This window comes from Pseudonaja textilis, chromosome 8, assembly GCF_049901715.1.
Source record: "Pseudonaja textilis isolate UNSWEBS1 chromosome 8, rPseTex1.2, whole genome shotgun sequence".
In the NCBI taxonomy this organism is placed as follows: domain Eukaryota; kingdom Metazoa; phylum Chordata; class Lepidosauria; order Squamata; family Elapidae; genus Pseudonaja; species Pseudonaja textilis.
The window spans coordinates 8231036-8246800 of NC_141997.1; the positions used below are offsets into that span (position 1 = coordinate 8231036).

Below are 15765 nucleotides of genomic sequence, written 5' to 3' on the forward strand. Positions count from 1 at the left end.
CACAACAAAGAATTAGATATAAGCTATTGCCAGATTCTAAGGAAAGAGGGGGTTTGGGTTTACCAGATTTGAAATTGTATTTTGATGCATGTTGTCCGATCTGGCTAAAAGAATGGGTGAACCTCTGGAATAAGAGGCTAGTTGATTTAGAAGGTCATGAGTTAAGATTTGGATGGCACAGTTATTTACAGTATGACAAAATTAAAGTAAATGTTGATTTCAACAACCACATTGTTCAACGTGCCATATTAAGAGTTTGGAATGAATATAATACAAGGTTCTCTATGAAGTTGCCTCTTTGGATGTCCCCCCAAGAAGTTTCATTCAGAAAAGAAATGGTGGTGAAGCTGGACTGGTGGACTTATGGTAAAAAAATATCTTTCATTTTTGGTGACCGTATGCTCAAGTTGAGGGAAGAGTTAGAATTAAATGGTTGTGTTTGCCATTGGTTCACATATGAACAACTGAAAGAAAGATTTAAACTAGATAAAAAGAATTATGCGATTGATTTTGTTAAAAATGAATTTGAAATCTTATTGCGTGGTAGTGATGAACATATTAATGTTAAGGTTTATAAAACATTATTGAAACTGAATTTGAAAAGTGAATATATAAAATGTATGATTCAGTGGGCAAGGAACTTTGGGTATTTAAAATTCACACTAAACTATAATTTAACTTTTTTAAGAAGATGATGTATCACTTGTATTTAACACCAGACAAGTTATCTAGAATAAATGTTGGAAATGTAAATGTAAAGAAGGGACCTTTTATCATTTATGATGGACATGTGATAAAGCAAAGAAATATTGGAGTAGGATTCATATTTTAATACAGAAAATTCTTAAAGTGAAGATAAAGATAAAACTCAAAACTTTTATTTTGGGCTTAATGGAAAAAGACTTGGGGGAAAAAATTGGAACTCTGATCTTATGTATGTTGACGGCAGCAAGACTACTGTATGCACAAAAATGGAAGGATATTTCAATTCCCACCATGGATGAATGGCTACAAAAGTTGATGGAGTTAGCAGAGATGGCTAAATTGACCATTGGGATCATAGAAAAGAATATAAGTACTTTTGTTTCTACTTAGAAACTGGTTTTGTACTTCATGCTTGAAATGGGGAAAAAAATGAAACTTTGATTTTGGGTTTTACTGACTGATTTTTCATTATAGACATGGCTAATTTATATTATTATGGATAAGTAAAAAGTTAAGGTTCAATGTTAATGCCTTATTCTATTGCAACATCAATGCCTTTTTTTCCTTTTTCCCCTCTCTTCCATACTTCCCTCTTCCCTTTTCTGTCCTACTATATGGTTTTGTATATTTGTATTTTATACTATAAACTAGTTTTAAAAAATGGAGATTCTGTCTTCCTCCAGCCCCACAAAAAGAATATGAACTGAAAACACATATTTAAAGTACATTTTTCTTTTATTACTGTTTATTGAAAGTTATTTTAATATAATTCTAATTCTTGACCTAGCAAGTTTGATTTCTTTACATTTACTTCTGAAGTTGCTGAAATGTATTGAAAAACACCACTTTTCCTTTTAGTGAAGGAGTATTGTAAAGTTATATTTCCTTATGAAGCACAGAATGAAGATGAATTGACAATCAGAGAAGGTGATATTGTTACTCTTGTCAATAAGGTAATTATATGCTTTTTAAAAAAATATTATTATTTATTGTACAGTTTTCTTGGTTATGTATAAAATTTCTATATTCACAATAACAGTATACAATCTAGATACAACCTCTATTGAATGATAAATTTTATACACGCAACAGTTATAACAATTATTTTCAATACCTATTTGCCTTCATTTTCACTTATCCTTATTAAAAATGTTGTGTTATTTAATTAGGCCCTCTGTTCAATTTTATCTATAATCTATTAATAATATCAAACATTATAAACATGTTAACATCACATTTATAACCATTAACCTCCAAATAATCATAATTATTCAATGTTCATTATTCAATTACACAAATTATTTCATCTTTGTTAACATATCCAGATTTCTAACTTCTGCTGCTATTTTCTAACCATTAATAAAATAGTTACCAAATTAAAAAAGTAATCTTTTCCCCATGGGGTAATTATTTTTATTTACAGTCACACATTTTATAGAAAAACACTGTATTGGATGAACAAATCAAACTGAGTAATTAGTTTGAGCATGATGCCTAATATTTAGGGTGGGTTGTTTCAAGAGTTTATATAATAAGAAAATATCACAATGTCCAAAGTGAGAGAACAGACTGAAACTGGATGAACCGTTTCTTTATACATTACAAACAAGTAATTGAACTTTGCCATATGGAATAACATTAGTTCCCAGCTAAGTGACTGGTACTATTGTGTTTTGCAATATGTGTTCCATGTATGTGCTTATGCCCAAAGAACACCCAAATTATACATGTATTAATATATTAAAAATATAATATATGTATAATTATGCTTTTTTTCCGGTAATATCACACTGCTAACTAGAGCATACAAAACATTTGCTAGACCAATACTTGAATACAGCTCATCAGTCTGGAATCCGCATTACATAACGGATATTAATACAAGTCAAGAAAGTCCAGAAATATTTCACAAGAAGAGTTCTCCATTCCTCTACTCGTAGCAGAATACCTTATGCCACCAGACTTGAAATTTTAGACCTAGACAACCTAGAACTACGCCACCTTCAGTCCAATCTAAGTATGGTACATAAAATTATCTACTGCAATGTCCTACTTGTCAATGAATACTTCAGCTTCAACCACAACAATACAAGAGCACACAATAGATACAAACTCAAGGTAAACCGCACCAAACTTGATTGCAGGAAATACGACTTTAGCAACAGAGTGGTCAATGTCTGGAATACTCTACCTGACTCTGTGGTTTCTTCCCCAAACCCCAAAAACTTTAATGTTAGACTGTCTACTATTGACCTCACCCTTTTCCTAAGAGGTCTGTAGAGGGCGTGCATGAGTGTACCAGACCAGCATAATACCACTGAAAAAGAAAAACAAGAAATCCAAGAAGAAACCAGCATGGCTGCACAGAGATCTCCCTGACAAATTGAAAGACAAAAAGGGCAAGCACAAAAAATGGAAAAAGAGACACACAACTAATGGCCAGAATATGCAAAGATGAATGAACAAAGACTTGCAACAAAAGTCAAAGATAATAAAAAAAAAGTTTCTTCCAACATATAAATAACAAGAAAAAAATCAAGGAAACATTTGCTCCACTAAAGAGAGAAGATGGCAAGGAAGTAACAGGCAACCGAGAGAAAGCAGAGCTGCTTAACTCATTCTTTGCATTGGTCTTCATGCAAAAAGAAACTATAGCCCAACCTACCAAAAACATAATTGTAAAAGACAGACCAGAAATAAAAGTTAAAATAAGCAAAAAATAGTAAGAGAACACCTGTCTGATCTTGATGAATACAAATCACCAGGACCTGATGGATTATATTCCAGAGTTCTAAATGAGCTGGCAAATGTCATCTCAGAACCACTGTACCACATCCTGGAGCACTGGGGAACTACCAGAGGACTGGAAAAGATCTGATGAGGTTCCCATCTTCAAAAAAAAAAGGGGGGGGGAACAGGCCAAGGAAACTACAGACCAATCAACCTAACATCAATACCTAGGAAGATACTGGAAAAGATAATTAAAAAACAGCTCTCCCAACATCTAGAAATGAGTAAAGTATTAACTAGCAGTCAGCACGGCTTTGTTAAAAACAGATCACCAAACCAATCTTATTTCATTCTTCAGCCTAGTGACTAAATTAGTAGACCGGTGAAATACTATGAACATAATATGCTCAGACTTCAGCAAGGCATTCAACAAAGTAGACCACAAACTTCTTCTTGGTAAGCTAGAAAAAAGTGGGATAGATAGCGTCACCCCAGATGGATTCGTAACTGGCTGACAAACTGTACTCAACAAGTAGTCATTAGCGAGTTTACATTTACACAGAGGGAAGTAAGCAGTGGGGTACCACAAGGTTCTGTCTTAGGCCCAGTACTCTTCAATATCTTCATAAACGGCTTAGATGAGGGAATAGAGGGGAAACTAAGCTGGTAGGAATCGCTAACACCCTAGAAGATAGGCTCAAGATCCAGATGGATCTTGACAGACTTGAACATTGGGCCCTATCTAACAAAATGAAATTCAACGTAGGAAAAGTAAAGTCTTACACTTAGGCAGGAAAAACCAAAAGAACACATATAGATTGGGTGAAACCAGGCTTAATAGCAGTAACTGTGAGAAGGATCTTGGAGTCTTAGTGGACAACCAGTTAAATATGAGCTGGCAATGTGCGGCGGCAGCCAAAAAAGCCAACGCAATCCTAAGTTGCATAAACAGAGATACAATCAAGATCAAGTGAGGTACTAATACTACTCTATAAAGCCTTAGTAAGACCACACCTAGAATACTGCATCCAGTTTTGATCACCGCACTCTATACAAAAGATGCTGAGACTCTAGAAAAGGTACAGAGAAAAGCAACTAGGATGATTAGGGGACTGGGTACTAAAACATGAAGAATGGTTACAGGGACTTCCGGTTTGAGCTTCTTCGGCGACAGAGTGAAACCATGTCTCTGTGCGGTTTTGATCCGTGCTCGCCGCTGGAGTGCCCCGAGCCAACTGGTTTAGAGGCTAAGCCACCCCGTAGAGGTGGTGTAAGAAGGGGGAGACTGCCTGCAGGGTTGAGGAGAGCCGCATCTCTCCTCCCCAGCTGGCCATTACTCCCTATCCCGAAGGCGGTTGTAGCAGTGGTCAGAAATGGCCACCACAAAGAAGAACTTAACTGGAAAAGAATGTGCAGGAGGAAGATAAGAAGAGAAAGTTTTGGTTGACTGGGTCAAACAGTAAAAGCAACAAATAAGGTATGCTGGAATTGAAACTATTAAAAAAAGAACAATAACATTGTTCCCTAAGAAGATTTTTAAGCTGCAAAGGAGAGAGAAAAGGGAAAAGATTTGGTTTTTTTTTCTCCTTTTCCTGTACTGACAGCTAAGAGACTTAAGCAAGAAATTGGAAAAAAATCCACTTTGACATTAATAGGCATTTAATGCTGAAAATAAAAAGTCAAAGGGATAATAAAGATTTCTGGATAATCAAAAGCTTTTGAAAATAGGAAAGAAGAGAAAAAGAATAAAAGGGCAGGATCTGGAAGGGAGGAGACTGCCTGGAATTAAAAAGAATTACAGCAAAATCTCAACAAGACTTCCAAAAGATACATTTTAACTGAAATATCACAACAAAAACCCCAGGAAGAGAAAGTGGAAAAAGAAATAAGAAGAAATAATTTGGGACTATTTGGATTACTTGATGATTTCTGGATTTTTGGTTATAATATTTGAATGACTAAATCAATCGGGTGGTTGTTTAAAACTGTTTAAAATGGCTCCACTTTTAGAAGAACTGAAAATGGAACTTAAAAAGTACAAAGAAGATGCACAAGAAGGGAGAGGTTCTTTTGGCTTCGTATTTCAGTTTTTAGAAATGGAGATTTGGAATTATGAGAAACAACAAGAAATGCCTGCAGAACAAGAAGATTGCAACAAAGAAGAAGCCATCTTTAATGAACAAGTAATCTTAGGTGGGGGGAAAAAAGGAAAGGGGAGAAAGAGAATGGGAAGTTTAAGATTGGAAAAAACAACTCCCCCCCAAAATAGAGTGAAAAATAAGTATAAAATCAGAAAGCAACAGAAGAGGGAAATGCAGAAGAGAAAATTAGAAGTAGAGAGACAAGGGGGTAAAAAGGGGAGGGAGAAGAAGAGAGGGAAGAAAGAAAGGAAAAGAAGTTATAAAGGATAGAAACAAAATAGAGAGAAACGGGGCCTATTTAGAGATAATGGGTGAAAATTTAATGGAAAAAGGGATTCTGCAAAGGTACGTAAGATAGTATTGTTATATTAGAAACAGAAATAATTTTAGAAAATATGAAACAATGTATGATTAAAAAGCTTGATAAAATAGCTATCATAATTCAGTGGAATGCTTGTCAATAAATAAATGTAACAAAATGAATATCTAATAATTTACAAAACATATGTGAAGAGAAATAAGGGAAAAATTAATTATGGAGATTATATGTGTCTTTAAGGAAGTATAATATTTAATTGAAAAGAAGTGTTAAAGATGTTAAGATTTTAATGATTATTAATGATAGAACTGAATTGGATTGGAATGAGGGTTTATAATTACATACATTTATAATCTTTTTTTTAAAAAGAATATAGTGTGTATTATAAGAATGTACCAAGCAGAATTCGATTGGAAGTTATGTATTATATATTATATTGAAGGTCATAACCTTAAGGTACATATTGAAGTTTAAATAATAGTTGCGGTTGGACTATATGACCTCAAGATCCCTTTCAACTCTATTAATCTAATCTAAAGTATATTATTGAAGAGTTGGAAGAATTTCTGTTGCTTTTAAAATAAAATATGGAATTAATTAGCTAATAATTTACTATCAGAATTTAGAACAGCCTATCAAACCAGTTATTTTAATACATATTAAATATATAAGTATTTTGAAGCTCTTTTATTTCAATATTAGTTTCCTCTCTTTTTCTCAAGAGACAATTGGTACTAGTCCTGAAAAGTTTAAAAACCCCATTCAAAAAAGAAAGCTGAGCAAACAGGCATAAAGCTGAGTTTATGGACTTCATAATTCAAATATTGACCCTGTCTCTATTTGACTTTTGTAGCTGAGGACTGGAAGGTGGCCAGCATAACTCGAATTGTTAAAAAGAGTTCATGGGGAGATCCGGGAAATTATAGGCTTGTCAGCATAACATTTACCCAGGGAAAATAGTGAAGATGCCATAAAGATAAAATTGCCAAACATCTGGAGACACAAATCTTCCTCAAGGATATATAAGAGAAGACCTTTTATTACAGCTTTTCAAATATGTGAATAAACATATGGATAAGAAAAAGCCATTAGACACCATCTAGTTAGATTTTCAAAAAGCTTTTGATAAAGTCCCTTGTCAAAGACTTCTCAGTAAGTTTAGTAGCCACGGAATAAAAGGGCAGGCTGTCTTGTGGATAACCAATGGCTAAAGAGTATTAAATGAGAATAAATAAGCATTTATCATTTTTGAAGTGTGTAACTAGTGGACTCGCAGACTTCTGTTCTTGGAATGGAACATTTTAATTTTGATCTGGAATTGGGTGTGACTAATTTGGACTAATTTGCTGATGACACTACATTGTTCAGAGTGATAAAAACAAAAAGAGATTACAAAGAATTCCAAAGTGGGATGCCTGCATATTAGGGGACTAGGCATCAAAATGGGAGATGTCATTCAAACTATACATATAAATAAATGGGACCAGAGCTAAGCAGTGACTGATGAGGAAAGAGTAATGATACATGGTTCACTGAAGGTATTTGACAATGTTTTGTTTTTCAGACTTGACAACAGCATGTTAGCCCAAATATGTTCATAATTTTTGACTCCCAGCAACTCTTTAGAGATAAAAACACACAGAAAATACATAGAATAATAAAATGGCACAATGAAAAGACTAAAGAACAAAAAATGACAAACTGGACAATAACCAAAGCAACCTACATTACCCCAGAAGGATGCTTCAGTCTCGCCAAAGACCTGGACAAAAAGTCTTTCTTCTTTCTTCTTTAAGGCTTTCTGAAATATCAGCATGGTGAAAACACACACACACACACACACACACACACACACACACACACACACAGAATCAAATCAAATCAACCCACTGGATCAAATTAACCAGGCAAACATGATAACTCTTAAATCTGTAAATTAGAGAGGTATAATATAAATCTTATATTTAGTTAGATACAAAATAGATGTACACTGTGTGCACAATTATTAGGCAAACTGTATTTTAGAGGATTAATATTTTTATTGAACTACAGTACTCTCTGTCAATCTAAAATGTTAATAAATCTCAAATCTGAATATTTAAGAAAGTTTCTTAGAAGAATATCTATATGTGCACAATTATTGGGAAACTATTAGTGTGCAGAATTATTATGCAACTAAATGAAAAATGAAAATGTTCCTATTTCACTCATTTATTTTCATCTGTTAAAGTGAAAATAATAACTCAAAATTTACAAATAAACATTTCTGACAGTTCAAAAAAAATCAGCAACCAATATAGCCACCCTTCTGTTCAATAACAGTCATAAGCCTTCTATTCATGGAGTCTGTCGGTTTCTTGGTCTGTTGATGATCAACTTTTTGTGCAGCATCAACCACAGTCTCCTAGACACTGTTCAGAGAGGTGTTCTGTTTTTCTTCACCATAAATCTCCTGTTTAGGAAGGGCCCACAAGTTCTCAACAGGTTTTAAGGTCAATAAGGTCAGGTGAGGAAAGGGGCCATGTCCTTATTCTTTCATCTTTAAGGCCTCTTTACTGGCTAGCCACATAGTGTAGAAATTTGATGCATGTGATGGAGCATTGTTCTGCATAAAAATCGTGGTCTTCTTGAAAGATGTTGAGTTTTTCTTGTACCACTGCTTGAAGAAAGTATCTTCTAAAAACTGGCAGTAGGTTTGGGAGTTGATTTTGGGTCCATCTTCAACTCGAAAAGGTCCAACTAGATCATCTTTAATAATACCAGTCCATACCAGTATGCTACCTGTATCTTGCTGGCATCTGAGTCAAAATGGAGCTCTGTGCCTGTTACTGATCCAGCCATGGGCCCATCCATCTGGTTCATCAAGAGTCATGCATCAGTCCATAAAACCTTTGAAAAAATCTGCCTTCAGATATTTTTTGGTGCAGTCTTGCCATTTCAACTTATGTGTCTTATTCAGTGGTGTTTGAATTTCAGCCTTCCTTACCTTGGCCATGTCTCTGAGCACTGAACACCTTGTAATTCTGTACTTGTATTTCAGAACTGCAGTTCTGAAATATGACAGCACTGGAGGATAATGGGTTCTTGGTAGTTTCATGTTTGATTCTTCTCAAATCTTTGGCAGTTAACATGTGTCTTTTTTTCTCAACAAGTTTCCTCAGACCCTATTGACTATTTGCAACAAAATGTTTGATGGTTCTGTGATCATGTCCCAATATCTTAGCAATTTCAAGAGTGCTGCATCCTTCTGAAAGACTTTTTACAATTTTTGACTTTTCAGAGTCAGTTAAATCTCTTTTTTAGTCAATTTTGCCTAAGGAATAGAAGCTGCCTAATAATTATGCACACGTTGATATAGGGTGTTGATCTCCTTAGGTCACACACCCCCTCATAGCTTGGACGTGAAAAATATCCATACAAAGGATGATATGGTCAAAATACTCACTTACCTAATATTTATGCACATGTATATAATAATTTGCATAATTATAAAGACTATAAATATCAGTGTAAGTCAGTAGCATGACCACATCTGGAGTATTGTATGCAGTTCTAGTTACTGTATTTCCAAAGGTATACAATGGAACTAGAGAAAATTCAGGGGGGGGCAGCTAAGATGAGGAGGAAAGGTTGCTTTTTGGAGCTTTTTAGATTAGAAAGGTGGTGACTATGAGGTGAATATGAAGAAAAGTTATTTTCTCTTTCTCAGAATACTAGAACCAGATGTTGTCCAATGAAATAGCATCTTGGAAGAAACTGTACAGATGATTATGCAATGCATAATTAAATTGCTACCTAGATTGTGATGTATATATGAATATCTACGATGCTGTAATGTTGTAAAGAGAGTAAAATGTTGAAAAATGTTCAATTATATATATATATACACATATACATATACATATATACATACATACATACATACATACATACATACATATGCATACATACATATACATTACACACACACACACACCCCTTTAAGGACAATGTGACTGCTTCTGAAGAACATTTGTTGGGAGACTAGTGCACTTCCTAGGGCAAGTTGCTGACCACAGTGAGAACAGGCTGCAAAAACAAAGCAAAAAAAATCCACAACCCTAAATCTTCACTATCCACCAGCATGAACCATCAATTAACCATGAATTAAATTATACACTTTGACCTTATTCTAAACTACAACTTTGTTTTAGAAACCAGAATTGAATGGAGGGCTTATTTATATAAATCCAGTCCTAATGATTAGTCTTCTCTTCCCTACTAACTTGTTAAATTTAGCAATAATTTTTTTTTTGATAGGAGGAAAAGTAATTTTGTTGTCACTTTCAAGTCATGGGTAATTAGGGATCCTTGCTGATCTATTTCAAGCTATGAAGCCACCTGTCAGTAAATCCAGGTTTCCATTTGGTTGGAACTAGAGTTTGAAATAATTTTCTTATTCAATTATATTTAGACAGGCAATGTTCTGTACTACTTAAATTCCAGGCTACCTTTGATAATAATGTATTTAATGTGCCATCAAGTAGTTTTTGAACTATAGAAACCAAGTTTATCTTATTCCCTCATGCACTTTTACAGACCAGTTTGACTACTTTATCTAGCATGCAGAGCTCCAAACAAGCCATTAGATGGTGGTAAATAAATTGTTTTGAGTATTTATTTTTACCATGTACCATAGTGATCAACCATATTAGTTTGCATATCAGATATGTGAATTCCCATTTAGTACTTTGGGAGAGGAGGCAGAGAAAGCTACAAGGTGGCACTAAATGGAGAATATATTTTTTAAACCCCAGATATCCAGACATACGTTTTCCATTCCATCTTTAAAACTATCATACTTTTATCGTATGCTTCCTCAAAGGTGCTTTTTTGAAAAGCAATTGGACTTTCTTGGATTTTTTTTCTTTGAAAACATTTGCTTCTCATCGAAGAAACTTCTTCAGTTCTAACTGGTGAGGAATAGAAAGATTTATATTCTTTGCAGTCATCTGGTTGTTAGCACACTGAGGATTGCAGGGTTAGCTCGGTGGGGAGTTGTGGGGAGGCTTATCTGTATCCTCAGAGTCACCCAAATCAGATTGCAAACAGGTGTGGAGAACAGTGGTTCTCTCCATCCAGGACTCCTTTGAAGTGTGTATGGAGAGTCTTAGTCATCCAGGTCAAGATTGTCCCAAGAAGGCTTTTTCAAAAAACAACTGGACTTTCTTGTTTTGGACAGAGAGGACCATTGGTTTGAAAGACCCCATCTGTTTTAAGATTGAACAGCTATCCATCAATTGAGGGGAAAGGATATAACATCACCTATCTCCTGTTTACAATTGCAACCCTTTCAGCAGTCACAATAAAGTCCCATACCCATTTACAGTCTGATTCAGGTGACTCTGGGGATACAAATAAGCCCTCCAGTGATATCAATGAATTTCAGAGCATTAACAACTGATCTTCAGAGTGCTAACAACCAGAAGACTAAATAACATATATCCTTCCATTCCCCACTCTTAAGTTAAAACTGAAAAAGTTTCGTGGATGAAAAGCAAAACATTTTCAAAGGAAAAAAATCAAGAAAAAGCACCTTTGAGACAACCATGATCTGGATGATTGAGAGTCTCCATAGAATGTACAATGTGTTGATATACAGCCTTTATTGTTATAGTTTATTTTATTATCAATCTCTTTAGCTATCACTTATATAACTAGATCGATGATAATAAGAGTTATATACAGTAGCTAGATTCTATAATGGTGGGTTTACTTATTTTGTAATCCAATGTTTCACAAAATGAAGAATGAAAATGGTAATAAAATCTTTCATATATTGGTAAGAACAACACATTACAAATGGAGAAAATCCCAGTTTCTGAAGTAAGTTCTATGAGTTTCAGGTCCAAACACTTATACAGAAATGTGATGTAAATATATCCTAACTACTGTTTAAAGATATTTGTCTGTTTATTGTCAATTTGAAAGAAAATAGAATAATTGTCTATACATACATACATACATACATACATACATACATACACTTTTCTCTTATGTATTATAGGATTGCATTGATGCTGGCTGGTGGGAAGGAGAACTTAATGGTAGAAGAGGAGTATTCCCTGATAACTTTGTAAAACTATTACTTCCTGATTTTGAAAAAGAGGTAGGAGCAGCTTGCCTATTATTGTAAAGCTAATGAACTTTTACATCATTTACAAATGTTGCCCACCTAAACCATAAAACATTTATTTTTAAAAAAAACACATGTAATGGCAATAACTGTTAAAACTATACAGTTTTATAAAATAAAATCTGCATATTGACATTCTAAAAATAATATCATTTTTTAATATTTGATAAAGATTCATATTTTATAGCATCATTTGCCTATCAGGTGCCACCTTTCCTTGAGCTTTCTCAGGACTCTTAAGACTTTATTTTGTGAAAGCTTCCATTAACTGGACATTCTAAAGAAAATGTCTGGTTTTAAAAGAGAAAACAAGAACAGATAATGGATTTCCAATACATTTAATTTATTTCCATCTTGAAAACAGAGCTCTAATATCTGGATATGGTAATACATTATTCTAATGACATTATGCCTTAAATGGAAAAAAAACAGATTTTATGTAGTATATTTATTGCAAATCTTACTCCTGAGAGGACTATTAATATTTTCTTACTAATAATACATTGCCTCATTGAAACTTCAAAAAATGTAAAAAAAATGCCTTTAATTTCCTTTAGTATTTCTTTGTTAATAATCTTTTATTTATTCATTTTGTTTTACTTTTAGAGACCTAAAAAGCCTCCACCTCCTTCAGCTCCTTTCAAACAAGGATCAGGTAATTTACAGCATCAATAAATATTCTCTTAAATACACAACAAACCATTTGGAGTCTTTTAACATGCTCTTAGCTGCTGTATATATACCATACCATGTTAAATGATTAAAGTGCAACTATAAGTAGTCTTCACTTAGTGACCATTCAAAATTATAATGGACCTACCCAGATATATTTATATTCTGACAGCTGCTTCCCTCCATCCCTCCTGCAGCCCTGTGATTGTTTGGCAGTTGGCTCACTGTATAGTTATATCAACAGTATAGTTGACTGTTTCTATTATTCTATGGTGATGATACATTTGCCATCTTATAGTTAAAGGAACATACTAATAATAGCTATTATTTTGTTAGAGTTCCTATTGAAATTAAGTTCATTTGCTTTTTAAATATCTTGATTTCATTCTAAGATTTTCACTTAGAATTATCATTTGCTAGAAATGGAAAGTATAGCTGTTTACTATTTTAATTATGCATTTAATTATTAGTTCTCTTTGTTAAATCATTCACCTATAATATTTCGTACTTTTCCTTTATCATTGGAAAATTCTGTTATGGAACTTCTCTCTTATTGAGCTCAAGTAAATCATGCTCAGTTAAATTCAGCATGCTTCTGTCATATGACACCAGCTCATATCCCAAGAAATAAAAGAGAAGAAATATGAAATAAAGTCCTAAAACATGTTTAAAATGTGTAGGCACTGGAAAGAACAACAGACAAACAGCTGTAAATACACTATTCTCTTTATTTTGAATCTTACTTTATATGCATAATTATGATTATGAGTAAAGGTTCGCCCAAATTATAGGCTAATAAATGCATACAATTTATTTCCTACATTTGAATGAATCCACTAAATTTGTGTGGAAGGATGTTTTGAGGAGGCAGTTAGAAAGGACATTTTTGTATTCTAATAAGCACAGGAAATACTGATTTAGGGTGCTTCATATCTGAGTTGTGGAATTACAAAGACTTTTTTCAGCTTAATTCTCTTGCTCCTGCAATAGGGCAATGACTTTAATTAATTAGTCAATTTATAACATGAGGCATAAATATGATTATGGATATTCTAGCTTCAGCTACAATAGAGATAAAATAAACTTTGGGCAATTCTGAAATATTGCTGAACTCACTTGTAAACTGACATCCATTAAGAATGACTGTGATGGATCATTGTCATATAAGCAAACCAAAGCAGTGAATCTCCTTTTCCGGTTAAGTGCTATAGCAGTTATAATCACTTTTTGTGATTTTTAATTTTGAAATCTACTTGATTTGATACTTACTGTATCTGACACAATGAATCTAAGTTTAACAGAGTTTAATTGAAATTGAAATATTCCTAAATATAAACAGGTCTACATGTGTAATCCATAGAAAACAGCCTTTTAAATGAAAAACTAATACATTAGCAGAGCAGAAAAAATAATTTTTATCATCTTCTTTTAAAGTATTTAACATTATGCTTTTTGATAGCTACTACAGATAGAAAGCATGAAATTAAAAAGGTTCCTCCTGAGAGGCCAGAATGCCTTCCTCATCGAACAGAAGAAAAAGGTAAGAATTATACTTCTGTTTGAAAACCACCTTTATATTTTAATCTTTCATCCAGAAGACAAATTGCATTTATGTCTTGTCCTAACTTTTTGATCAGAGACTCCGAAACACTCGTAGGAAAATCTTTGTTGTATATAATTTCTGGAACAGTAATAAGGGAATTCCATATTGCAGTGTGTAGAAATTAGCTTGCAAGTGTGACACATAGGCCACCAGTTCCATTGTGGCCCAAATTTCCCAATTGTTTGATTACTTGTAAAATAGTGCCCAGAAGCATCAGCAATGAAGTATGGTTCTGTCAGTTTCTCTTTTGTTTTTTTAAAACTGCATTTTATTTCTCTCTCTAAAAGAAAGTCCCAAATGTTAGATGAAATACAAATAAAGCTTCTTGAGAACATCCAAAGCTATTCCACTATAAAAATTTTGATTCTCCAGATATTGATCCAACAGAACTCAGATGTAACCATAAAAAACTTTACTTCCATTCTAAGAAGAAAATGCTGTTGCTTCTGAAGCAATATGGACAATTGATACCATTTGCATTATTATGTAATTGATAATTGTTGGATCAATTTATGCAAATAATTAAATTTATTACTTAACTCTGCAAATGGAATAAAACATCACTTCATGTTGCAAATGAGGTCAGTTATCTGTATTTGAATTTAATGGGCATTCAGACTTGACAGACATCCTTCCTTCCTACTCTTCATTGGCCCATTAAATCATTAAATTCATCCAGTCATTAAATTGTGATTCAAATATTACACAATAATTACATAATATTTTAGAATACAAGAAAAATGGATTTAAATTACTTACACATTTCAGTTACATTTTAAGAATTTCTTTATAATATTCTTAAATTAGGCAACAGTAGCAAGTTATTAAGATTCACATTTATTATTGTTGAAAATAAAAACTTTGAAAAATTTTAGCACCAGAAAATTAATTTTACTTTTTAAAGTTATAAATAAAAAATCCAATTTGGTTAATAAAAATATACTAATAATTTAATAGAGAAAAATGTCTGGATAGTGTACATGGCAGACAGAAGAAAGCAGAATAGAAAGAATTGGAGAAAATCACAAAACACAAAGCTCTGCAAATAGAGATATAATAATTATGGCTAAAGAAAGCAAAGATAGCAAGATGCAATCTTACAACATCTAGAGCATTATTTAAGCACCATCAGCATTGACAAAATCACCATTAGTCGATTACTTGGAAGAGTGTACATCCTGCAACAGTACCTCAACATCATCAAATAACATCTGCTATCCCAGGTCCTCGGGAAGGACTCAATAGACGGATAAAAATGCCAAATCCAGTCTAAACATCCCACTGTGCGATGAACCATAATTTAGTAAACCTGTCTGCTGCCCAACTCTTAATGACTCTAGGTAGCTAGCTATAATATACTTGCGATGACAGTAAATCAATTGCTAGGGTTTTTTCTTCTTTTTTTGTTGGCTATTGTAGC

The 15765-nt window shown here is 33.4% G+C and overlaps 1 protein-coding gene across 5 annotated transcripts in view; it reads left to right on the forward strand.

Moving 5' to 3' along the window:
- Positions 1-15765, forward strand: part of SH3KBP1 (SH3 domain containing kinase binding protein 1) — a 160742-nt gene that overhangs the window by 117550 nt on the left and 27427 nt on the right. For all 5 annotated transcript variants that reach the window (XM_026714219.2, XM_087938245.1, XM_026714217.2 and 2 more), the window contains 4 exons: positions 1564-1658; positions 11942-12043; positions 12677-12725; positions 14202-14282. In XM_026714219.2, coding sequence (XP_026570004.1) covers positions 1564-1658; positions 11942-12043; positions 12677-12725; positions 14202-14282 — 327 coding nt within the window. The remainder of the gene's footprint in view (positions 1-1563; positions 1659-11941; positions 12044-12676; positions 12726-14201; positions 14283-15765) is intronic.